Genomic DNA, 25,421 nt, shown 5'->3' with positions numbered 1-25,421 from the left:
TGGCAAGAAGGGATTGGGGGGGGGGGTTGCATAGCGCTTGACGGGTCTGGAGGTTGCATGGGAATCTTGCATTGATCTATTGATTGCACATGGTCTCTTGCTTGACCTCCTTGCTCCCAGGGAAGCTGTCTCCATGGCTACTAGCCCTGCTCCCCCAGTGGCAGACTGTAAATTCCTGCAGGCAGAGCAGAGCCTGGGGATTGGGAAAGGGGAGGTGTGCGGGCTTTGGGGGGGCGGGGGCGGGGTGGAAGCAGAATCAAAGAAGGAGTAGCCAAAGCCAGATAGAAAGAAAGGAAGAAGGGGCGTTGCTTTGGATGGATCTCTTCTTTCCACTCCCCTTTCTCAGGTCCTCAGTTCCAGACCACGGCTCCTTGTTTTCCCCTTTCATTGCTGCTGCTGCTGCTCCTGCTCTCGTGCAAAACTGGAATTGGCTGGGATTATTTAAAAAAAAAAACAGAAACCCCAAGGCAGCAGCCAGGAGAGCGATCCAGTCCACTTTCTTCCAACTGCTCTGGGTCTCCTTCTCTCGCCCTCTTTAGTGTCAAGCGCCTCCAGCTGAACCCAGAGCCGCTTTTTCCATCATTTCGGTGCCCTTCCCTCCCCCAGTCTCTCTCTCAGTTGGAAGAAAAAGCTCCTTCTCCCCCCTCCTTTTTTTTTTTTTCCTTTCTTGCGTGTTTACGCTGTTGAAAAGCATCAGAAAATCTGCCCCCCCTCACCCGCCCTTTCCATCATCCCCTACCCTCCACGCACACGCACACACACGCGCGTGCACACACACACACACACACACACACACACACACAGACTGACTGCCATGGGGTCTTTGCAGCTTGCTGGAGTTTGTATTCTTTTCTTTCTCCTCCACTCTGGATACACGCTGGCAAATAAAGCCAGTCAAGGTAAGAAGAATCTTCCCTCCTCTGAGGTTTACTGTTCTAGAGGCAGCTGTACCTTTTCTTTGGGTTTTTAATGCCGTCTGCAGGCTGGGAACTGAGCAGCGTTAGCAAGGAATTACGGAGTTGTTTGCAAGGCTAGTCACAAAATTATCCCTCTGTTCCCTTTTAGTTTTTAGCCCTGTGATGAAAGGTGTGTTCATTTCTTAGGCATTGGCTGAGACTCTCATTGAGAGGGTAAAAATATTGGGTGGGAAAAGTTTTTGTTGTTGTTGCTTTGTGGCTTGGCTTTGTGTTTAGCCTCAGAATCCGAAAAAGGCAAAACGTAGCTGTGTTCTTTAGTGTGTCCATCTGCAAAATGGGGAGACTAGTACCTAGTCCTGTGGTGCACTAATTAGCTAATGGTTTTAGAGTTAACAAGGGGCAGAGTTGATACTAAGAGAGAGAGAAAAAACGAAGAGTTGATATTGGTAATGACGGAAGGTGTAAAGCACATATTAGTATTTGTTTTTGTGTATATTTATGTTTACTTAACCATGTAAACATTGAGCTGCTCCTGTGGTGATGGATGCTAGGGACAAATTTAAGGTAGATGACGTATAGCACTTTGGCTGTCTATTGATGAGACTATCTACACTCAGACACCGTCTTTATCTTCTTCAGGTTTTCTATATCACGGCTTCTATATTTAGCTTGTTTTTTTATGTATATGTGTATTTAGCCTTATTCATTGCCTGTCTGTATTTTAGGGGGTTTTATAGCAGTTCTATATTTATCTTTGATTTTTACATACACACACAAGCATGGTCTGGTTAGCTATATCTTCATTTTTTTTCCCTATAGTACCACTATAAGTATCAAACTCTGGTTCTTTTTTTGTTTGGTTTTTTTGTTTTTTTGCATATTCTTTTGGTCTCTCTTTCCACGATCTGTTAATCTGTCAGAGTTTTTTTATCCTGGTATCTAAGCACCTAGGCACATGCTGAGATTAAATAGTGTGTGGGAGAAATACGGGGGTCAGTAGGGGACATTTCTAATGAGCCCACATAAACATTAGTGTTAATCATATTTCAGCCATAAGTATTTGCCCCCTCATGCCCATCCTCTGCAAAGTTGGAAGGAATTTCAAGGCTATCATCTTATCTCTTTTAAAAGTGTTTTTAAAACAATAGACAACTTTATGGGAGGACTGTCTGGACAAATGCGAGCGGATATTTTCCAGGGCGAAGGATTTGGAAAGAGAAAGTCCAGCTTAATGCAATGCTTTTTGGTTTAGGCTCAGAAAGGAGTGTTTAGGTTTTTATTCTGCCTCAAATTATCTTTGGTGTATACATTGCTTTCATTTCTTATCATAATATTTATTTATTAAGGCCTTTTGGTTTCCAGTTCCATTTAAGCCTGGCCCAGAACTGCATTAAAATAGCAAAGTAAAATTCCATCCTGCAGAGACTTGACAGATCCCTTCGGGGGAAAAAAGAGAAGTGGGGAGAGACAAAATATCGGACTAGATTCTCAGCTGTGGTAAATCCAAAGATTTACACCCATTAATGATTTTAATTCCTCCCCCTTCCCCTTTAATTAAAAGAACCTTTCTGATCATGTTTGCTGATAAGTGTAACTATTCTTGCAACTGTGGAGGAGCAGGCAACTCTTATAATTAATTAATCCTGTAACATACAATAGTAGCTGTTCTCCATGAGGAAGTTTCCAGTGGATTGTGAAGGAAGAGTAGCTGTGAAAAAGTTTGAACTTGAGGTTTAAATCCTTCTATATTGCCAGGAAGACCCAAGGTCATGAACTAGATGATATGGAGCGAGGGAGAGAGGGACACAGATGGGAAAAAAGTTGAGCTTGGATAGTATGGTATATAAATTGCATATTGCAGAGAAAAATACATCCTCTGCGGGAATCCAGTATCCACTAGTTTTCAGAATAAACAGGTCCCTGAAGGAATCTGCGAAATTGACATGTAAAAATCAAAGTAGATGAAGCATGTTTTATGGAGAGAGTTTAAGTAGAGGGGGTCAGGGCCATGACTCGTGTAAATCTATGAAGCTACACTGATTTACATCCACTGAGGCCCTGGCCTTGTATAAAATATTTCCCTTCTTGAAAAAGGCTACTTAAAAAATCTACTAACTGAAGTTTTTATTCATCTAAAGCTGTACCCAGGCACAACTGTCTGAAAAGCTGGAGGCAGTTCATCTCCGTATTATGAGTTTGCCTACGTATTAATAAACAGTCTCCACATCTGTAGGGCTTGCTGACTGATTCATAACTTTGAATGATCCCTGGGAAGTTTAGTCTGAAAGAAAGGAACAGATTTAATACAATTAGTCTCCAGACCTCCCTTAAGTGGAGCCAGGTCTGGAAGAGCTTTGGACCTGTGGTGAACTTGTCAGGACATTTTTTGAAGGGGAATTAATATAAAACCAAATAATCTGGGTTTAATTAACAGATGGACAAAGGAAGATGTGAGCAAGCCAAGAATCGTATGTACTACATTGCTAGTAAGGCCTCCATCCTTCCCATAAACCCACGGATAGGATGGTGAAAATGTATATTTTGGGATGCTTTGGAAGTCAGAGCCATTTATCAAGTCTCCTCTTGTACTAAAGAGCTGATAAATTCTCCCCGTTCCTGTTTATTCTTTTGTCTGTCTGTTAAACCCTTTGACAGTCTGTTCAGGTATAAGAGAATGTCACAGAAGCCACCTGCTGTACCACTGGGCTTCAAGCTTGTAAATAAGCCACAAGTGCAAGCTGGCCTCTAACGCTTGAAGGTAAGGAGAGCAGGCCATCCCGTAAGTGATTCCTGTGGCATCCTGGACTTTTCTCTGAAGCATATGGTGCCAGCCTCTGTGAGACACAATTCTAAAACAGATGTGGACCCCTTACCTGATCCAGTCTGGAAGTTGTATGATCCCATTAGATCTTCCCTTAAGTCACTGAGCTTCAGCCTCTGTGTTTTCAGAAGCAGTTCAAAATCGTCTGGGTTGAACCTTTCTAATCCGGAACTTTCTCGTCAGGCAAACTGCATAATCCGGCGTGATTTTAGTTAGCCGCACGACCGCTTATCATGGGTGTGACCAAGTTTGCTGTGGTCCTGTAAAGTTTGTCTTCAGCTACCAGTCCTGGCTCTCGGTGTTGTGCTGTTAATTAGCTGCAATTGGTCCCTAAATGTCTTGTAAAAGCCCAGAAGCAGTGTAAGTGTTGGTAATGCTGCTGGATAACATTGACCTCCCATCGTCTGGCAGTCTCTCTCGTCCGGCACCGGTCAGGTCCCCAGGGTGCCCGATGAGAGAGAGTAAAGCTGTATTTGCCCTTTGCAGCTCAGAGTTCAGAAAGAAAATAAGTGGGGGGAAAGAGAGGAAGAGAGCATCTATCAAAGTGTTCTGCTACTTAGTTCTTAATACCAGGGTTGAAGACACTAGTTAATGCGAAGTCCAATATAAGACCCTCTGGCGAATATAAGACCCTCTGCCGAGTAAGGCAAAATGAGGTTTAAAGTCTGCATGTGTGTTCCCACCCGTGCCTGCCTGCATGCATGCACATGTATGCTAAATAGAGACCAAATACATAGCCTAAATGATTGTTGATCTACAAGTAAGAGCATTAATTAGCCTCCTTTCTTAAGTATCTATAAAGACATAATACTTTTCTGGCTCCAGTCACACTAGAATGAAAAGATCTCTCCGCCTCCTGTCAAAAATCTTCGCTGTCTACCCAGAGGCATCAAGCTCTAGTATTATTACAAAGATGCTGATTGCAGATGAGTTTCTGGTGTAATGGGTTGGGTTCTTCAATGGCAGTGCACCTGCAGGGCCCACAGCATGGGGAATTTTTAATAATATAATTTATGATTGCAGAGAAGAGCTCCCCTCCCATCTCAATGTAACCTTTTACCCCACTCCTCCTCTTTCCTCTCTTCCCCCCCCCCCCCGCCCCCTGCTTATGCACTGGAAAAGTCGGAGGATAGTATCACACATGCCCTGCCACTGTGCCAAAATATGAAAAGTAAAACTGTAAACATTTCAGCATGCCACAGTTCAAAGGAGATCTTTGATTGAGGGCGCCTAACATGCCTGTACTTAGTTTAAAAAAAAAAAAAGTGGATGGGGGATGGGAAGAACTGTTTTATAACTGCAAACTGAAGTATAAATACCCAGACTCCTTAAATCTTCCCATGCTGAGGTGGGGCTGTCTCCGAACTGTAGCGGGCTTTTATTTATTTATTTTTGTTAGCCGAAAGTCACACTGGAGTAATCTATGGAGGGAAAAAAATATGCACGAATAACTTCACCTTTCACTTGCGAAGTTATAAGTCTCAGGAGAGGTGTTTGCGAAAAGCTTGTGATGGTAAAGAAGGTTGGCTCTGTCTTACATTGTTAAACTAGCCCCTGTGTGCTGTACAGATTACATTTAGCTAAGGCCCTTTCCCTTCTGGAGATCACGTGACTGTAAGTTTCTAAACAAGAAAAAACATCCAGATACATATCAGAGAATCAAATGCCACCCAGCTGATCAACGGAGCTGCCACAAGTAGGTTTGGTTTCTGTTGAGGGGTGCATATCTGCACATGACTCAGTGCACAGAAAAATACTATTCCACACACAGGTAGAAAAAAAAAACCTACAGGTGGGTGGAAAAGATTCACGGGAACACGGGTATGTTCGTGATATTTTTTTAAAAGGAAAGATGGGTTAGTTAAAAAAATCAGCGATGCACAGGAGGGTGGTGGGGGAGATAACAACCAAAACAAGTGCCCACAGAAATAAACACCATGCTAATTTTTTATAGTAGGGGTGGGGAGACTTTTTTGGGGTGGGAATCACTGACCCATGGGAAAATCAGTTGGGGGTCACACAAAAGTGAGAGGCAAAAAACATCAAACAAACCCAACTGAGAAGCAGGGGGGAAAAAAGACTCCCCTTTTCCCCCCTCAGATACAGCCCCACAGCCTGAGGGGAACCTGGGTTAGTGGGTGTTATGTGCTCCCCTGGGCTGTGGGGCTAGGTGAAAAATAAGGGGTTCTGTGTGTGGGAGGGGGCTGCTGGGAAGTGGGCTGAGGGTTAGGGTGTCCAGGCATGGGGTGCCAGGTGTGGGGTGCAGGAGCAGGCTGGGGTGTGGGTGTAAGGGAGGGTGCAGGAATGGGCTTGGGGGTAGGTGATATGGGCAGGAGGGGAATGCAGCAAGCAGCTGCCAGGGTCGCTACTGCAGCTGCCCCAGGTGGAAAAGGGCTCCTGCCTTCCCCCACTGCCCGCTATCTGCGGTGACTCTGAGTCTCCTGCCTTTCTCTGCTGCCTCCTGGCTGCCCCGTGGGGAGTGCAAAAGCGGCTCTAGGGCGTGTGGTGCTGCCGCCCACTCCCTCTGACCACCTCACCTACCTGCGGACTCCTCATCTGCCTATGTGCAGGACAAGGAAGCTGCAAGTAAGGAGGGGTGGAGGTGAGGTGGGGTTGGTGACTTCCCCTGGGTCCCTCCGCAGGCCAGATCAAAGTGTCCGGGGGCGCCAGATCCAGATCACGGGCCAGAGGTTCCCCACCACTGTCTTAAAAAATTACAGGATGATGCACTTTAGAATAGTTAGATTTAAAATCAATCTGTGAGAACGGTGCAAAATTGTCTGGAGACAGCATGAATTGGAAGTAGATGCGCGTTTACATTGGCACAGCTTTTCCAATGTTGGTCAGCTCATAGGGACTGAGTCTGATCTCCTGCCTGCTGGTGTGAAATTTTAGTGTAAAGGAGAGGACCCCACAGTAGAGCAAAGTATATGAAAAATAGCTTGGGGTATGTATGTGTACCATACAGGTTGAACCTCTCTAATCCAGAACACTCTGATCCAACAACGTCCGTAATTTGGCATGGTTTTAGTCAGCCAAGTTTCCAGTGGACCCATAAAGTTTGTTTCCAGCCACGAGTCTTGGCTCTCTGTGCTGTTATTTAGCTGTAATTTACTCCTAAATGTCTTCTAAGAGCCCAGTAAGCAGTGGAAGTATTGGTAATGCTTGTAGACAATATTGACCTAAGATAGCCCAGCAAATTCTCTCATTCAGCACCAGTCAGGTCCCGAGGGCATTGCGTTGAAGAAATGAACCTTAGTGGGGAGCAAAGCTTGGAAACAACAGCAAAATCTACAAAAGACAGAAATAAATGTGGGATCACATGGCATGTGGAACTATAGGCTGATTATAAAAAGCCAGGAGAGCTCCTCAGCAACAATGCGGAAGAGTCAGCAAGGCATAATGCTGGCAAAACCACATGAAAGAGTCAACTCTGCTTCCTTCTCCAGTCCTTGAGTAATGGAGCTCAGTTCCTTTCAAGACTGGCCCTCGCATGGGTTATTAGAGGGTACACCTGACAGCCCACTTAAGATCAGACTGTAAAATCATTTCCTCGTTGCCAAATTAATCTGTTACATGGAGTTAGCTGGCGTAATGCTGTCAAAGCCATGCTGTGTCTGGCTACGTCTACACGTGCACCCAACTTCGAAATAGCTTATTTCGATGTTGCGACATCGAAATAGGCTATTTCGATGAATAACGTCTACACGTCCTCCAGGGCTGGCAACGTCGATGTTCAACTTCGACGTTGCTCAGCCCAACATCGAAATAGGCACAGCGAGGGAACGTCTACACGCCAAAGTAGCACACATCGAAATAAGGGAGCCAGGCACAGCTGCAGACAGGGTCACGGGGCGGACTCAACAGCAAGTCGCTCCCTTAAAGGGCCCCTCCCAGACACACTTTCATTAAACAGTGCAAGATACACAGAGCCAACAACTAGTTGCAGACCCTGTATATGCAGCACGGACCCCCAGCTGCAGCAGCAGCAGCCAGAAGCCCTGGGCTAAGGGCTGCTGCCCACGGTGACCACAGAGCCCCGCAAGGGCTGGAGAGAGAGTATCTCTCAACCCCCCAGCTGATGGCCGCCATGGAGGACCCCGCTATTTCGATGTTGCGGGACGCGGATCGTCTACACGTCCCTACTTCGATGTTGAACGTCGAAGTAGGGCGCTATTCCCATCCCCTCATGGGGTTAGCGACTTCGACGTCTCGCCGCCTAACGTCGATTTCAACTTCGAAATAGCGCCCAACACGTGTAGACGTGACGGGCGCTATTTCGAAGTTACTGCCGCTACTTCGAAGTAGCGTGCACGTGTAGACGCAGCTTCTGAGAGCCGACTTGCCCCAGCATGGTCACAGTTCCTGTCATGGGAATGTGTGCGCCGAAGAAGTGGTGTCATACCATAAACCTGGCCTCCAGGTGCTTTGCTGCCCCAAGGCTGTCGTTGAATAGTCTCTCTTCTTTACATAGTAGTGAGGGGTGGGGGAATCAAAAGAGGAAATTGGCTTGTGAACAGGACCCCTGGAATAAGCTGTGGGAGACCTGGACTCAAATCCAGCCCAAGCCTTCAGATGCACCCTTGAACTAGTCTCTTCATCTCTTTTGGCTGACTGTAGAATGGTGGTAACACCCCTCGAGGGCCCAGTGAAAAGACCATGCCTGATTGAATGTGAGGTGCTGTGGGCATGAAGGTCCCACGCTGATGGATGGCTCCTTCAGTGCCCTCACTGTGATGAGAAAGCTGCTGTTGCCCTGAGGTTGGTTGACCATGGCAAATTCACCCTTCCTTCCATGGCAGCAGCCATGTGGTGATGGAAGGTGGTCAGAGAGGCGCCTGCGGCAGCATTCCTGCTAGCTAGCAAAAGGTCTGGTCTCCCATTCCTAGTGCTGTTGCAAGGAATTCTGTCCTCCCGTTGCATTGTCAAGACAGTGCTCACAGCAAGCCTTTTACTCCTGGCCTCTCCGGTGGGTATGTCTGCATGGCCGCTTGGCCAGTGTGGGTAGAAAGACAAGCAATGTGGTTGCAGCGGCATGGCTGGAAAAGCCCACCCAACCTCCTTGGTCCGTTCCCGAATGGCTAGCCCCTGCTGCCGCGGTCACGCTGCCATTTGTAGTGCACTCGCTCGAGTAGCGCGAATGAGTCTCTGTCTGCCCACACGAGGAGGCCCTCTGTCAGCAGCAGTGTAGACACCCCCTGCAAAGTGACTCCTGATTTATGCCAGAGCAAGGGAAATGGCATAGGGGCCCAGAGCATCTCTGTGCTCTCGTTCCTTTCCCCAAAAGCACAACCTTAGAGATTTGGTCTGAGGTTTTCACCACCCTCTGTTTTTAATGGGAACTGGGTGTCCAAACTGGATGGCTTTGGGGAACCTCAGCCCAGCAACAGGGATGCTTTCAAAGTGTTGTGGCCCCTTCTGATTGTGTGGCTGGACCATTTATGACTAGAGCACAGGACCAAGAGTCAGGACTCCTGGATTCTCCTCTTGGCTCTGCACTGACTTGCTATGTTGGTAAAGCAACTCTGCCTCTCCATGCTTTGAGTTCCCTCCATCTGTGATGTTGGGATAATACCCACATCCTGGAGGGTAGAAAGGAAGCATGAAAGTCTGAGTAGTGCTTTGAGTGAAGAAGGCCACTGGTTTTTGGCTGCCTCTTGGAAGAACACATCAATGCCTGATCCCTCCATCAAATTTTCAGAAGCGTTCACAATGTCAGATGCTGGTCACCTGACAGTCCAGGCCCACTCTTCCCCCTGAGTCACCCTGTGCGGGGTCTGGCTAAAGTCAGAAAGCCCTGGAATGGGGGTGATATACATTAGACCTTAAAGTCGATTGTAGACACGTATTTCCAGCTGTGGCAATTGTATGACCATCGACTTACCTGGGTGCCCTCACTGCGGGGGGTCGATGGGAGAAACTTCCAGTCTTCTGGGTAGTGAAGACATAATTCAAATTCTGAATATTTAAGGCCACACGTCCAGTTCCTGTGGGTTTATCTTCCCCTATCTCTTAACTCTGTAAACCCGTTTTACCTCCAGCTTCAAGGGCTGCTGGTTTTGGCTGGACGTATTCCTGGAGGTTTCGTTGTGTGGCATAATCTTTCATTCCAGGGTAATCCTGGAGGGCTGGCAACTCCTTTCCTCTCCCGCTAAAAAAAAAAAAAAAAAAAGACTCTGTAGAGAGTTGTCTGGAGGAAGCTCTGAGGCCTCCTGATAAACTGTCTGTTGGACTACAGAGAGACTCAGCCAGGCAGCTGCTTTGGAGATACCTCCAGAGTATGTTCCGAGCTCATGAGGCCTGGCTCTGGAGGAAGAGGCCATGTGTTCAGGTCGTTTCATCGTCTTCCAGATGAAGCATTGCGTTGTCCTGCGACCAGACCTTTTAAGTGCAATACAAATTGCCCTTCTGAGCTCCTCTGCTCCCTGGCTGTGCTGTGAGCCAAACAAATGATTAATCAACTGGACCGCAGCGTCTGAGGTGGTTCTTAATACCCTGGTGAAAAGGTCTCCTGAAGTTATAAAACTTTAATTTGGCATTAAGGCTGAGTGGAAACTTAACAAGGCTGCCAACAAGTACACACACAAGTGTGCGTGCACACGCATGCACACAAAAAGGCTATAAACTTTATTTTTATTCACTATATAGATATATAATTTAGAAGAAAATCAGAAGCTCTTAGAAATGAAAATGGCAGGATTTTTGTTAGTATTGGCATTGTTTTTGCCATGATCCTGCATTTACAAATGGATTTGGACTTTTGGCCTGGAGATTAAAATGTATGGATATGGGTGGGGTTTTTTTTGGTCTTTGTCTTAATACACAAAAGAAGAGGGAGAAAGGACCCATAGCCACACTTTAAAATAAATAAATAAAGCGGATAACAAAGGTACTGGGGCCTAGTGGGTAGAGCGATGGATGGGGGTTCAGCAGGCTTGTGTTTTGTTCCTGACTCAGCTACTGGTCTGTTGGGTGACCTGACCCTGGGCAAGTAACATCTCTGTACGCCTCTCTTTCGCCGTATGTACAATGGGTATAATGAGAGTGAACTCATTGGTACAGCACTTTGAGAACTGATTGTGAAGAGCCACATCAGAGCCATGTATGATGTGAATGGACACTACCAAGTGCAGTGGAACCCTGGGGCCACGAATAGCATTGTGATGCGAATCAGGTGGAAGTGAGGGACCATTGTGTAGGGTACCTGGGATGCTGGAGCTCTGGATGCAGTCCTTGCTCTGCCACAGACTTTCTTCATCCCTTTGGATGAGTCACTTAGGGTACACCTACACGCTGATAAAAAGACCCATGGTAGGCCCAGGTCAGCTCAGGGACCTTCCCCCATCTCTGGTTCAAGTGCCCGGATGGAAGCTGAGCTCTCTTGAAAATCCAGCGCTAAGTGGGGACGCTAAGCCCTTCTGAAAACTCTGTCCTTGGTATTGACACCTTTCACATCCTTGCAGTCATAAGAGAGGACAACGCTAGTTGGGATTTTGCCTCTGCCTTGCCTTTGCTGACTGATCTTTGCATTCCTGTCTCTTAGGAATGCCACATCCTTGGACCTGCCAGCATTACCCCATGGCACAGCCTCCTGTCCCACCTTCTTTCTCCTATATGAGGAGCCACTTAGGCATTTACAAGGGTCCCATTAATTCAGTACCTGAGCGCCTTGCAATTTCTGACGTGTTTTTTCTTCCATCAGGCCTAGAAGTGATTGCGCAGATGAGGAAATGAGGCTCGAAGATGTAAGGCTAGGTATCGAAAGGTATTTACATGCCTAGACTAGTGCCTAGCTGCTAATTCTCTTGCATCTGGCCTAATTATTGCATCTGATGAAGTGGGTCCTTGCCCACCAAAGCTTATGTTCCAAAATATCTTTTAGTCTATAAGGTACTGCAGGACTTCTTGTTGTTCTTACTTCTCTTTGAAAATCCCACTCTGCACCGATCCGTCTGTATTTTCAGTTGCCTAAAGATCTCTAGAAATATGGCTGAAAGCAACGTGTCCAAGGTGCGTAACAGAGCAGGGAATTGAACCTACATCTCCCAAATCCCACATTAGCAAAAAATCATTTCTTGTTCAGCAGCGCAGAGGACGAGGGGTCCTGAAAGCAGCTCCTTAGCTGTGCGCACCTCCCTCAATGGACTTCCCTATCTGCTCTCCGAACAGCATGTCTCCCTCTGGGGAGTCGGTGGGACCACAGCGGAGAGGGGAATTCACAAAGGGTAAAAAAACAAGGTGGGGTAGGTGAGAACAGCCAGCGAGCACACATGGTGGGGGCAAACAGGAATGGTCAGGGGAAATAAGAGAGGGTGGCAGCTGCGCTGTGGCACAAGGGAGACGCCCTGGGCTAGCTCTTTGCTCTGGCTGACCAAGGCCGAATTTCAGTGTGAGGCGGAACTGGGTAGAAGAACTGGACTGTGGTGAAGGAGGTGCATGTGGCTGTTCACAGGGGGCTTCCCCTCCCGTCCAGCTTCTCATTGTGTATATTCTTGCGTGTGCCTTGGGGCTTGGAGGCTGTGCACTCCTGACACCCACGACCTTGGAGATTTTTTGTGTCGGGCTATGGCCCTACCCACAAGGCCAAGCCTGTGCTCCTTTGAGGTCCTGTGGGCGCTCCAAAGAAGGGGCTGTCGTCAAGGCTAGGACGCAATCCAAATACCTTCCCTTGATCTTATTATCTGCTTTTGCCCCTATCCCATCCTCCTCCTTAACGACTCAGAAAGTTCCATTTGAGGCAGACTGTGCCCTCAGCGTGTCCTGTGGTTGCCACTTCCCAGAACCCTTTGCTGCTGGGTGTCCGCTGGTACCTGGCTACCTTAATAAGAAGAGAGAGACAGGGAAGAACGTAACACCAGACTGGTCAGACCAAAGGCCCATCTAGCCCACTGTCCTGACTTCCAACAGTGGCCAATGCCAGGTGCCCCAGAGGGAAAGAACAGAGCAGGCAATCACCATGTGATCCCTTCCCTGTTGGCCATTCCCAGCTTCTGACAAACAGAGGCCAGGGACACCGTCCTGGCTATTAGCCATTGATGGAAGCAGCAGGTGGGGGCAGAGCAGAGGTGGGTGGGGAGGGGCATGGGCTGGGAATGGGGAGGCCATTGGAGGAGCAGGGGTAGGGTGGTTGCACATGGCCAGTGGTCCCCACCCCTGCAGACCTTGCACTGGTTGCCTCTGGGGGCTAGGGTCTGTCTCTCAGGAATTTGCGAGGTGGGTGAGGGCTTTGATCTGGGCTCTGAGATGTTGCCATGACAGTGGGTGGAAGGAGAATGTGCTGGGGTGATTTCCGCACTGTATTTTTTCACCTCTGTGCCCAGCACCTGGATAGGTGGTGCCCATGTTTTTCTTGCAATTGAAATGAGGTCAGGTCTAGGCATAAAAGTTAGGCCTGTGTTGTTGTGGCACTTTCTGAAACGAGCCTGTGACCAGAAATCCGAACATGAAAGCCAAAGGGTTTAGAAGATCTTATTGCCCCACCTGAGTGAAAATAAATCAGAATAAATATCAGAAGAGTAAATTAAACGTTTAAATATTTCAAAGCAAAAGGGAGTTTTTCACCATCCTCGTAAGGAACCATCTCACTTCAAGAGATTGAGTAGAGAACCTCTCTGAGGATTGCTCCGGAACGCCTGCCTGTGTTCTAATTCTGGTTCTGACTCTGATTCCCGCAGTGACTGTCCACAAGTTGCGTATGCTAAAACTTTGGAGCCATAGTGCCTAAAGTTAGGCTCCTGAAGGGCTGAGCATCCACAGAATCTCACTGAAGTCAGTTGAAACTGGATTCGTTTTCTGCCTCTGACGATCAGGCTGCTTTTACTTAGGTGCTTATATAGGGATCAAGGAGCCTCAGTTCAGCCTCCTGGGCTTGTAAATTTTAGCCAACTTTTTTTTTTGTTGTTTTCATTGTGCACCTAGCACATTGAGCTCCTGGTCTATGACTGAGGAGGAGGAGACAAAGGTGACCTTATGCGCCGAGTAGAGAGATCTGCATGCTTGCGAGATGAACTCCCTGTACACCTTTTGGGCTAGTCATTTCCAGCACTTTCAGGCACCCGTAGCGCTCGCTGAAGTTAAGTGAGATCCCCAAGGCACAGCACTTTTGAAAAAATAGACTTTTGCCTCTGTGCCTCAGTTTCCCTCTCAGTAAGCGAACACTTCCCTCCCTTTGCCAGGCACAATCAGGTAGTGTCTGTAGAGAGCTGCAAAGATGGCAGCCATGCCTAAGGGCTGAGCCCAGCTATTCTTAGCCTCCCTTTCAATGCACTGAAAAAGGTTACATAGAGTTGAATATTCCTTTGAAAGTCTAATTGCAGTTGGAGGCGAGGCCAGATGGTGAGTTATGGTAATTCCAATGCTTCCTCCTGCACTGAATGGCTCTTTGAGTGAAAAGCGTTTCAGCTGCAGCCTTGTGAATCCTCTCCTTCTCCCTTGTAGCAGGCACCACGCAGGTCCCCAGCCCTGTGGTACCGACTGAGAGAGTGTTTGCAGCTCATGCCAGTGGTGGTTTGCTCGGGCACAAGACACCCTTGTCTGTCCTAAGGGGCATCTCTTGCCTTTGCATAAGACTCCGGCGTCCCATGTCTCCCCCGAGGCAGCCTGTCAGGTCTGCGGCTCGGTGTGGGAAGCAGCAAGAGCGTTGCAGCGGAAGGAAAAGGTTAGGGGGACTCTGCGTGTCCCCCGGCACCCATTAGCCTTTAACTTGGGATCCCTTCGCCGCAGCCCTAGCCGCGAGTTCCTGGCTCTGCATCCCTGAGGGGCTGGAGCGGCGCCCATTCAGTGGCGAGCTCTCTGAGCCCCTAGTCTCCTTTAGGAAATATGGTTGTGGTGTTCTCTGTATGATCTTGTGTGGAAGTCTCGGCTCTGTTCCCGAGAGCTGGGAAGTACAACTCAGGGAGGGAGAAACTTCACACTTCTGTGGACTCTGCCAGTTTTTCCATCCTCTCTTTATTTGCACACATTTTTAATTTTAAAATGCTGCACCCCTGGGTTGGGTGTGTGCGCGCATAGAGGCAGGTGAGGCGAGGAGGGCGCTGTATTCCACAATAAAACGCAAGGATCTGCCTGGGAGGAAGGGACCTTTCCACCTTTCTCCCATAGGCCCATCAGGAACTTTGGGCTGGATCCCGAACTCAGCTACATTTGTGTAAATGAGGAGAAGCTATATTTTAGTGAGTGGAATTAGTCTGGAGTGACACCGCTAAGAGTGAAAGAGAATCTGTCCCTGCTTCTTCCTTCCTTCCATCTGCCCCTAAGGCCAGGTTTGCACTTGGCAGTACAGTCGATTTCAGATACGCAGTTCTAGCTACGGCAGTTGTGTAGCTAGAATTGAAGTATCTGAAATTGACTTACATGACTGTCTTCGCTGAGGGAGGTCCAGAGGAGCATTTCTCCCATCAACCTCCCTTACTCTTCACGACAGCAAAAAGTACAGGGGTTGAGTGCCAACCCCAGACAGATCAATTTCAATCATCTCTACCAGATGCACAAAATCGAACTCCAGAAGATTGACCTTGACCGGAAGTGTAGAGGTGTCCCTAACATCCCTGAGCCCTAAGGGCTCCCTGCAGTGGAGTCACTAGGTCTAAGTTACTGCATTGCCCTTGGCTCCATGAAAGGATGTTCGTCTTCACCTGTTGTTTGTACGTTAGTGGTGACTGCTATTGTTACATAGGAGTAGGCAGGTGGGAATCCCAGGAGGGTGGTAAGTTTGGACTCGGGGGGTGCGGGGGGGCCTCCCTTTCCCAGAAGGGTAAGTGATGGGGATGAGCAGCCTGCCAGAGACCAGACCAAAAAGGCCATGAGGGGAAGGAGGCAGGGAGATGGGGGTGGGGAGAGCACTGATCCCAGCTTCAGAACGGAAGGGAGGTAACCAGAAAGCATCCCTGGGGGAGCTGAACAGCCTTCATCACACACAGTCTCTGTATTGTAACAGATCTGTGCAGTGTGCCTGGCAGCGGTCAGAGAGCAGAAAGCCAGGTCTGCAGCTGGGGAAGTCTCACCCCAGAGACAGCTTTAACCAAGGGGGCCAGCCCCTCTCATGTTCCTAGTCAGGACAAGCTGTCGGGAGGCCAAATGGCTGAGAGGAGCTAGGCCTCAAAATGCAGTTGTCTCCGTGTTGCTGAGGGATGAGGTAACAGAGCCAGTCTGATACGGGTTACTACTAACCAGAAGAGCTTTGGCAGATTTCTCCCTGGGCCGTACTGCGTGCATTGTGTGGCTGCGTCAAGCTTGCATCACAGGGGTGGGTTGCAACAGAGGCCTCCCCGGTAAAGTTAATCAGCGCAAGCAGAGCCGATGCTACAGCACTCGTGTACTGGCAATGACGCTGGATGCCAACAGCAGAGCATTCTCCCGTCAGCGTCGTTGCTCCAGCATCGTTATGGGCGAGAGCAGCTCCCACCCGTACAGCCCAGCGTGGACAGCACTTCTATGGCTGTAACTTGCGTCACTCGGGGGCGTGTCTTTTTCACACCCTGCGTGACTTCAGTGGCAGCGTGGACCTGCCCCAAGTCTAATAAGGCAGCCAGTCCCCCAATGGAGAAAACGAACCATTGCACGATTCTTTTCTGCCATGTCAGGAGGTGCCTCTTCGGACAGGATGTTGGATCTGCAGTAAATTGTCTGTTGTCTCCAGTGCATTGGGTCAGAGTCTAATAAATGATTAATGCCCTGGGGGTTGTGATGGTGGCTCTGGGCCACGATTAAAGTAGGATAAGAAATCTGAATGCCTGGTGTAAATATTTATACAGGATACATGCCCCCTGCCCCCAAATTGCAAATGAAAACCTCCCAGTAACTCTCCCTGAAAGGGTGAGAATAAGAGGCATGGTGAGAGAGTAACTGGGCTTTTCTCCTGCTGGATGTGAGATAACTCCCACAGATCGCACTTCGAATGCTGGTTTCCCCCAGTTGGGAGTCTGCTTGGCAGCCCTTGAGATCTCCTGACAGCCCAGTTTCCCAAGAAAAGACTGTGACATCTCTGCCGCTCTGGGCTTTCAAAGTTAGACTGTGATTTTCAGTCTCTTTCCACTGAGATGAGCCATTTGGCAAGGATTGAACAGTCATGATCCCCAGGCTGAGCCCATGCACTAGTTGGTATATTGAAGGAAGCAGTCCTGTTTTGGCCAAGACATATTTTATTTATCGCCCCCCACCCCATGTCTTATACAGCCCCATATCACTGTAGTGTCTGTGTTTCAACCACACCTTTCCACCCTCTCTGGCTCATGCGAAACTGCTGGCGGAGAGAGAGAGATGCATCTGACTTTTATCCCTTTTAGGGACTGTACTGTCATCGGAAGGCTTGGAAGAGCCTGTGTGATTCTGATCACCACCATTGCTCCTGTGCCTTCTGCTCTTGTGACAACAGGGGATGGAAGCCACTCAGGGGAAGAAGCCAAAGTAGAATAAGACCCTGCAGTAGCGCCTTGGCCTGCTTGCAGCATTGGGGTTGGGGCCCGTACCTGTCAGTCACAGTCTGGTGCTGGAAGTTCATCCACTTATGTCTGCATTGCCATAAAACACCCTCCCACCTTGCTGGGTCGGGAGCCTCTGCCCCAGCCTCAGCCTGAACATCTACACTGCAGTTTTACAGCCCGAGTCCGCTGACACGGGCCAGCTGCGGTTGTTTAATCGCAGTGTAGATGTACTCTTAGTGCTCACATTGAGAAGCCAGCAAGGAACCAGGTAAATATCCTGTTCCTCGTAAACTGTAGTCAGGGGCTGTCTGTTTATAAAGGGGCACTGCCATTAAGACCACCAGTAACCCTGCCTCCTGCCACCTTAAATCTCTGCAGTCAGCAGGCTGCATCCTCTCAGAGCCAGCTGCATGGAAAGCTGGCCTTTCTCCCTTCTCCTGCCTGGTGCTTATCCCCTGACATAACCAGTCAAGCTACTGGATTGCAGCAGAGCTGGGGGGCACCTTAGACAGTGAGAGAAGCAGGCGAGGCAGGGAGTGGAGGGTGGTGTGACACAGACAGATGGAAAGAGAGGGAGGTAAAGGGCAGAGCTGGGAATGGAGATGAGGTTGGTGGGCAAAGGAGGTAGCAAGAAAAAGAAGGAGAATTTGTCATGCTGGCCCCTCAGCTCTCCATCCCCAGGCTATAGACCAGGAGGGTGGGCGAGTGGTTCAGTCACAAGCTGGGATGCAGGAGACCCAGATTCGGTTTGTGTCTCTTGCAGAGTCCAATCTCCAGCCAGTCAGCAAGTCACTCTGTGCCTCATCTTTGCAAAGGGGAGCATGGCCCTGCTGCCTGGGAGCTCCACATTGTGTGTGTGTGTTGGGGGCGGTGGTGCTGTTGTGAGGATAAACCCCATTGGTGGCCTGTTTGGGGCCTACACAGGCAGGGCTGAGAACTTGCTTCTGGAGGCTGAGAGAGATTAGTTTCTGGGGTTTGGTGCTCTCAGGCTGTGTGAAGGACCTGACTGGCTGTGGGGCAGCACACTCATTGTGTGGGGATTCCTGCCCCGCATCTGACAGCTTGTGGTTGAACTTGTTTGTCCTGGTCCTGATCCAGCTCCCAGTCAAGTCACCAGGAGTCTTTGCCCTGATGTGTGCACCAGCTGCCTCCGGCCAGTCGTAGGCAGACTCAGCAGAGGACTGGAGACTGGCCACTCGCCCCAAGTGGGGTTCCCTCCGAGGCCTACTGATTGGCATGGACTGCCTTGCTTCTTGCTGCTGCCCATGCAGCATCTGATCCATGTCTGCACTGAGCATTTCAGTCTCTCGCCCGCAGAGCAGCAGCGGGTGTGGTGTGGCAAGGCAGGGTCCTTTTTGCGCATCTGAAGGCAGTGCTGAATCCTGTCGCTTTCTCTCTCCTTTCTCCCACAGATATTGACGAGTGCGTAGAGGGGACGGACAACTGCCACATCGACGCCCTTTGCCAGAACACCCCCAAATCCTACAAGTGCATCTGCAAGTCCGGCTACTCTGGGGATGGGAAGCATTGCAAAGGTAGGGAGCACAGGTCGGTCCAGTGCAGCTCAGCTAGGCAAAAAGCCAAGCCAGGCTTTGAGCGTGTTCTTCAAGAATTAGCAATTGAAAGAGTCGTGTGAGTGCTGTGCTGGTTGGTCTGTAGGCTTCCGAAAGCCAGAGCGCTTTCTGCTACCCCTGCTGTCAGTTGTGTGCCTTCCCTGCCCAAATTCAGAGTTTGGTGCATCCATGGCCCCTGATAGAATCCTAGGGCTGGAAGGGACCTTAGGAGATCATCTAGTCCAGCCCCCTGCCTAAAGCAGGACCAACCCCAACTAAGTCATCCCAGCCAGGACTTTGTCAAGCCGGGACTTAAAAACCTCTAGGGATGGAGATTCCACCACCTCTCTAGGCAACACATTCCAGTGCTTCACCACCCTCCTAGGGAAGTAGTTTTTCCTAATATCCAACCTACTCCTCTCATTCTGTAACTTTAGACCATTGCTCCTTGTTCTGCCGTCCGTCACCACTGAGAAGAGTTTCTCTCCATCCTCGTTAGAGGTCTCATTCAGGAAGTTGAAGGCTGCTATTAAACCACCCCTCACTCTTCTCTTCTGCAAACTAAACAAGCCCAAATCCCTCAGCCTCTCCTCGTCGGTCATGTGCTGCAGCTCCTTAATCATTTTTGTTGCCCTCCGCTGAACCTGCTCCAGCACATCCACATCCTTTATACCCTCAGTGGCATGGCTCCCACTGTATAGTAACCACAGTGAATCCAAGGTGGCTCTGTTTATACTCCAGTAACCTTGACTGCTATGGCCAGCATGAGAAGCTGGACTTCCTGCCCAATGAAGTGCTACTGTAGAATTGGACGAGACAGAGCCAAACCCAGTCCTGTCCTCACTTCTGCACCTTCAGCTCTTGCTACCAGCTGTGCCATTGGGAGATCGCAGCTTCTGTTTTTGCCAGTACAGGGTGAGCAACCTGAGAGCAGCCTGCGCTCTGATAATACCTATGCCAGGAGAAGGCTGGGTCCTGTTTTTAACTGGAGGGTGGAATTTGACTCTGACTCCAGAATTTGTAAAAACAAACCCATGGCAGCCATCACCCCTATAGCAGTAGGTACAGAGAGATTCCTACAATTGTATCCATTTAAATTCCACGAGGATCCACTGGATTTTGTTTTAAATCAAAAAGCATTTTCTTAGTGTGTTTTGCAACCCAAACACTGCAGCCTTGTAGTGGCACATGAGACCCTGAAAACACAGGAAAGACTAGAACATAGGAGTGAAATGGGCTACCTGTCTGGCGCTCATCTTGGTCGCACTCATCTTGGTCCATCTCAAATCCCACATGCTTTTTTCTGTAATGTCCGTGTGAGGTCCATTCCAAAATCACTTCATTGACATGAAGAGCTGCAATCGAAGTGTGGGTGTGGAATTTTAATAGTCCCACCTTTCTGAACAATTTGAAACCATTAGGAGAAGCATTTCTAGAAGATCTAGAGAAGTTGTTATTCCTGTCTATTTGGCACTGGTGAGACCACATCGGGAGTATTGCGTCCAGTTTTGGGCCCCCCGGTATAGAAAATATGTGGATGCTTTGGAGCAAGTTCTATGGAGGACAGTGAAAATGATTAGGGGGCTGGAGCACATGACCTATGAGGAGAGGATCAGAGATCTGGGCTTATTTAGTTTGCAGAAGAGGCAATGTGGTAGCAGCCTTCAACTGGCTGAAGAGGGGCTCTAAAGAGGATGGAGAGAGGCTGTTCTCAGGAGTGAAGGATGGCAGAACAAGGAACAATGCTCTCAAGTTACAGAGTGGGAGGTGTAGGTTGGATATTAGGAAAAACTATTTCCTCAGGAGTATGGTGAAGCCCTGTAATGCATTACCTAGAGAGGTGGTGGAATCTCCATCCCTAGAGGTTTTGAAGTCTCAGCTTGACAAAGTCCTGGCTGGTGTGATTTAGTTGGGGCTGATCCTGCTTTCTTCAGGGGGCTGGACTTGTGGACCCTTCCAGCCCTAGGATTCTGAGATTCATGCCCTGGGGTAAGAACGGGCTAGACACACACAGCTGATAGATTCATAGAATTGTGGAACTGGTAGGGGCCACGAGAGGTCATCTAATTCAGTCCCCTGCACTCCCGGTAATACGGGGAATTATCTCTACACCCTCCTGACTGGGATTTGCATACAGTCTAAGATCAGAGGTGCCTCGCTTCAGAAACATGGTGCCTTAATAATCATTTTCCACAATTTCAGGAGATCGAGATATGACTTCGTCTTGTGCCAGACACTCCACGAAGTCCTCTAAGGATTCTGCTCGGATACTACAAGGATGGGGAATGGGGGGATAAAGAGAGAGGTGGATAATCTCTGCTCTGAATAATTCTTGCCTCCGGATTCTGACACTGATCACAGCGTGGAAGAGATTCACGTCTGAGCTCCGTGTCTTCCCTTCCCTCCTTGTTCCAGCTCTCTGTTGTTGGCACCAGCCAACATCCATGCCCCCCACTAGGGCATGCCAGATGGAAAGCTAACGTGAAGAGCTTGAGGGACTTTCTGCAGCCACATTTCTAGCCTTAGTTCTGGAGCCCCCTGAGGGGGTCTGTAGAGCAGATGCTTGACCAGTAACCAAAGGAAACTCCATGTAAGAGTCCATGTAAAGTGTTACATCTGAACATTACTGGGGTTCCTAAGACTTCCTTGTGCTAGGGGCGGTACATAAACACCACAAGAGACAGTCCTTGCCCCAAAAACTTACATTCTAAATGTAGAACAATGGAAGTATTGTTATTCCCATTTTTTTTCAGCTGCACAGCTGAGGCGACATCTACACTTCAAGATAAATTCAAATTTATTAAAATGGATTTTGTAATGCTGGTTTTTTAATTCGATTTTTAGGATCCTCACTTCCCACACGCTCCCGACACATTCGACACGTGGCTTCCACACTGAAATCACCAACCATCGCTGTTGCAGCAGTGCATTGTGGGAACCCGTCCTACAGTTCTCCTAGCCCTGCGTTCTGTGCCAGGAGCCGGGTGCACCGGCGCTGTCAGTTTCCCAGGCTCCCGCATCTTGGAAGACCTGAGAAGCTGACAGCGCAGCAGCCCTGGTCAATTTTCTGGCTCCTGATAGTAGCCGGGGAGCTGGGAGTCAGGTGTGGCACATAGTTTTTGTGGGATATATACGGGAAACTTGCGGAGGCTAATAAATTTGAATTAAGGACATGGCGCTTCCACACTAGCTTTTATTTGAGATTTAAAATTCGAAATTGATGCTATATCTGTCTGTTAATATCGACATTTTGTTGTTGATATTAGGGCAGACTAAATCGAGCTAATGACATTTACAGTAAAGACAGTGACGCTATAGTGTCAGGCTAACTCCTTTAAGTTTGGTTTTATCTCGTAGTGTAGATGCAACCTGAGGAACAGAAAGATGAAGCGACTTTCTCAAGCTCTTACTGGGGGAGTCTGTGGCAGAGCCAGGGATTGAACCTAGCTCTCTGGAGTCTGAGTCTAGTGTTTTAGCCCAAAACCATGCAGCCTTTAAAGAAGAGCCTTCCCACCAAATCACGCCTCACTTTTAGCTGTTGTAATTGCATTTGTGGTGCAAAGCAGCTGCTGCTGGTCCCACTACAGTCCACCGCTGGAAATGAGAGGGTGTAGACTCAGAGTGGCGAGCCATCGTACAAAGCTGATTTCCTGCTCTCTGACTGTATTGCCTTCTGTATCACTTTCCTCTGAAGCACAGCACCCGTTCTTGTAAGCACCAGAACCAGCTCTGCAGAACAATGAGAAGACAGGCTAGAAAGGGGGCTCCAGTGACCTAAATCCCCCATTTCTGGAGTATCTCAGCTTCCAGTGACATGGTGCCTGGTGTGGAAACAAAGAGACTAAAGAGAGGACAGCCAGTCAGCTGAGGTCCAAAATCTAGATTTTATTGTAAGGAGGAAGGCATTTCTGTTCAGCTTAATTGGAAGAGAAGAGTGGTATAGTTCAACAGAAGGAGAGACAGAATGAATCAGCTTTTTAAAACACAAGTAACACACACACACCAGCATTTCTGCTGCCCCATGTACAGCAGCCCCAAAAGAAGAACAAAAGTTTAACAAGCTCCAGGAAGGGATTAGATATATACAGATACCAAGTGTATTCAGAGCTGTTGTAATTAATGATGACAAAATTTGGAAGGGATATTAAGTCTCATGCTTCGGGCTTAAACTGATTTCTAACAGATGCTAGGATGAGAACTGGAGGGTTCTCGCAACTTTCTTTGAAGTGATGGTTCTGGCCCAGGTGAGAGGCTGGCCTGGTTTCTGATCCAGTCTGGCAGCTTGTGGTGTTCCAGCCTTGGTACAGAGGAACAAACCAGGACAGTGGACAAATGAGCTGTAAACAGAAAGTAGAGCTAGCCAGGCTGGTCTTGGTTTCGCAGCCGAGAGAGACGCAGAAAACACAAAACTGCAGCAGCGGTGGAAGATTAAACTGCATTTAATAATCCAAGCTGATTGCAGTGACCCAAGTAATGACCGTGTTTTTTTAATTATATGGGGGTATATTGGGAGCTGTTTTACTTACTGTGCATCCCCCATGGAAGTTACATCTGTAAGTGAGCAAAGAAGTCAGCCCAGCTGTTTTATCCACACAGCGTTACTTTAAATGTGTCCAGTTATTTACTAAGGTTATGTCTTCAGTACTCAGAAGATTGACCCGATCAGGATCCATTTTTTGGGGTTTGATTTCACATGCCTAGTGGGGAAGTGCAAAATTCAACCATCTGGGGTTGACGGTCAACCCCTGTACTCCTCAATATCATGAGGAATAAGGGCAGTTGACAGGAGAAGCTCTCCCATTGACCTCCCTCGGTGAGGACTTCCCAGTAAATCGATTGTAGGTGAATCAATTCCAGCTGCACAATTGCATATCAACAATCGACTCTAAGGTCTAGTGTAGACCTGGCCTGAGCTAGCTCACTCAAGTGACCATCCTGCCCTCTGTCCCATGGGCCCTGTTGTCCTACAGTGTGAGTCCTGTTAAGGAGGTGCAGGAGCAGAGCTCTGCATGCAGAAGGTCTGTGTCCTGTGTCTGCTCCTCTGCGCACGCCCCCAGTGCCAACTTCAGCTATCCTGACTGAATGGGGGCAGATTTTGCTCTTGGGACCACGGTGGAGGTCACGCCATCTTTGCATGAGTCTTGCTCTCATGGTCAGCAGCCAGAGCTTTCTGAGGACTGTGAGCGTGTCTGACATCTGAAGGCGCGATCTGTTTCGAGTTCTGTGGCTGCTGAATTTTGTCCAAGGTTGATAAGAGGCTTGGAGTGATGGTGCTTTGCTCCTGGGGTTTCAGAGAAAATGGCACCCCCATCCTTCCTGCCATACTGTTGCCAGAGTGATGTGATGGGGCAAGCAGGTGGCACCAACCCACGCTGAGATATGAGGTGTGCATGTCCCCTGGGCCTTAGGCACTGTGGTGCTCAAGAGCATCACATGTGTAATGAGTTGGGGAGTCTCAGTGAGCCCTCTCCCACCCAGGAGGGACATAGCTGACCTGAGGTACAGCGAAGGGCTGGGAGCAGGGACTCGGGTCTCTTACAGCTCTCTGGTCTTCTCTCCCCTCTGTGCAGACGTCGACGAGTGTGAGCGGGACGATAACGCAGGCTGCGTCCATGAATGTGTCAACATCCCGGGGAACTACCGCTGCACCTGCTATGACGGCTTCCGCTTGGCACACGATGGCCACAACTGCCTGGGTAAGGATTGGCCAGCTGCTCTGGGCGAGGTGGATGGGGCCAGGAGCTCACCAGGATTCTGAAGCCTGGGAATTTGCCCCTCGCGTGGCAGCTCTGTGCACCCGTTGATCATAGAGCTGGGAAGGCCCTCGAGGATTTGTCCAGTCCATCCCCTATACTGAGGTGAGACCAAGCACCCCTAGCATGCCGCTGTCTGAGTCATTGACCGCGCAGCGTGGGGATATAAAAGTGAGAGTCTCTATAGCTCTTTTGGCTTGAAGGCAGAAGCAGGCTGGTAAATCGCCGTCTGTGTTCAAACCATTGTGGAATGCCCCCAAAGCTGGCCTGTGTTACTGAGCATTACCTTGCAGAAGAGGCCGTTGCTAGCACTCCTTGCTGCAGCGAAGACCTGACCTCGGTGTAGCTGATAGCTGGGTGTTTCCCTGACTCTGCAGGCAATCTGGAAGTGCTGGCAAGAGAGATGCCTCTCCCCCCGTTCATCTCTTTGGGGCGTTAATCCTGACTCCTAATTCTGAGCTTGAGAGGTGCTGAGCGCTTCCTATGAGTTCCTGAGCTTCCACTGACGTCAGTGAAGTAAGAGAGTGGCCAGCCCCTCACAGGGCCAAGCAGCAGGCCCGCTGTTCAGCAAGCCTGAGCATAGCAAATGGGCTCTTGAGGCTGAGAAGGCTCCAGTGCAGTGGCCAGTCTCCAACCTTTTGCGACGGGGCTACCTGCACGCTCTGTGTTCTGCCTCTCCTGGCTCTAGGTAGAAGTGACTTGGAGCTGCAGGGTGCTCCGTATTCCCTCTTGTGCCTCTGGACGTGCTCTATGGCATTGCACAAACCCTCCAGCTGTGAGATTTTACTGCAGTGTTTATTGCTGCCGTGTCCCGGAGAGGAATGCAAGCTGCTCTAAGTGGCCAGTCCTGCCATCAGAGTTAAAGGGCCCCCCCCCCGCCCTTTCTCTAGGGTCGGGCAGACACTGCTGGGTTTCTTCACCAGAGGATTTATCCTGGGAAGGGTTTGTTGTTGTCC

The 25,421-nt window shown here is 49.1% G+C and overlaps 1 protein-coding gene across 1 annotated transcript in view; it reads left to right on the top strand.

Annotated features, from left to right (window-relative positions):
- The first annotated feature begins 814 nt into the window (after positions 1 to 814).
- SCUBE3 (signal peptide, CUB domain and EGF like domain containing 3) overlaps positions 815 to 25,421 on the top strand; it is a 102,313-nt gene continuing 77,706 nt past the window's right edge. Inside the window, exons 1-3 of the mRNA XM_074977308.1 lie at positions 815 to 899; positions 18,572 to 18,694; positions 24,283 to 24,408. Of these exons, the coding sequence (XP_074833409.1) occupies positions 815 to 899; positions 18,572 to 18,694; positions 24,283 to 24,408 (334 nt within the window). The remainder of the gene's footprint in view (positions 900 to 18,571; positions 18,695 to 24,282; positions 24,409 to 25,421) is intronic.

The sequence above is a fragment of the Carettochelys insculpta genome, chromosome 26 (assembly GCF_033958435.1).
Source record: "Carettochelys insculpta isolate YL-2023 chromosome 26, ASM3395843v1, whole genome shotgun sequence".
Classification (NCBI taxonomy): domain Eukaryota; kingdom Metazoa; phylum Chordata; order Testudines; family Carettochelyidae; genus Carettochelys; species Carettochelys insculpta.
Note: the sequence above shows the minus strand (reverse complement) of the source record. Positions and strands in the feature narration are given on the sequence as shown.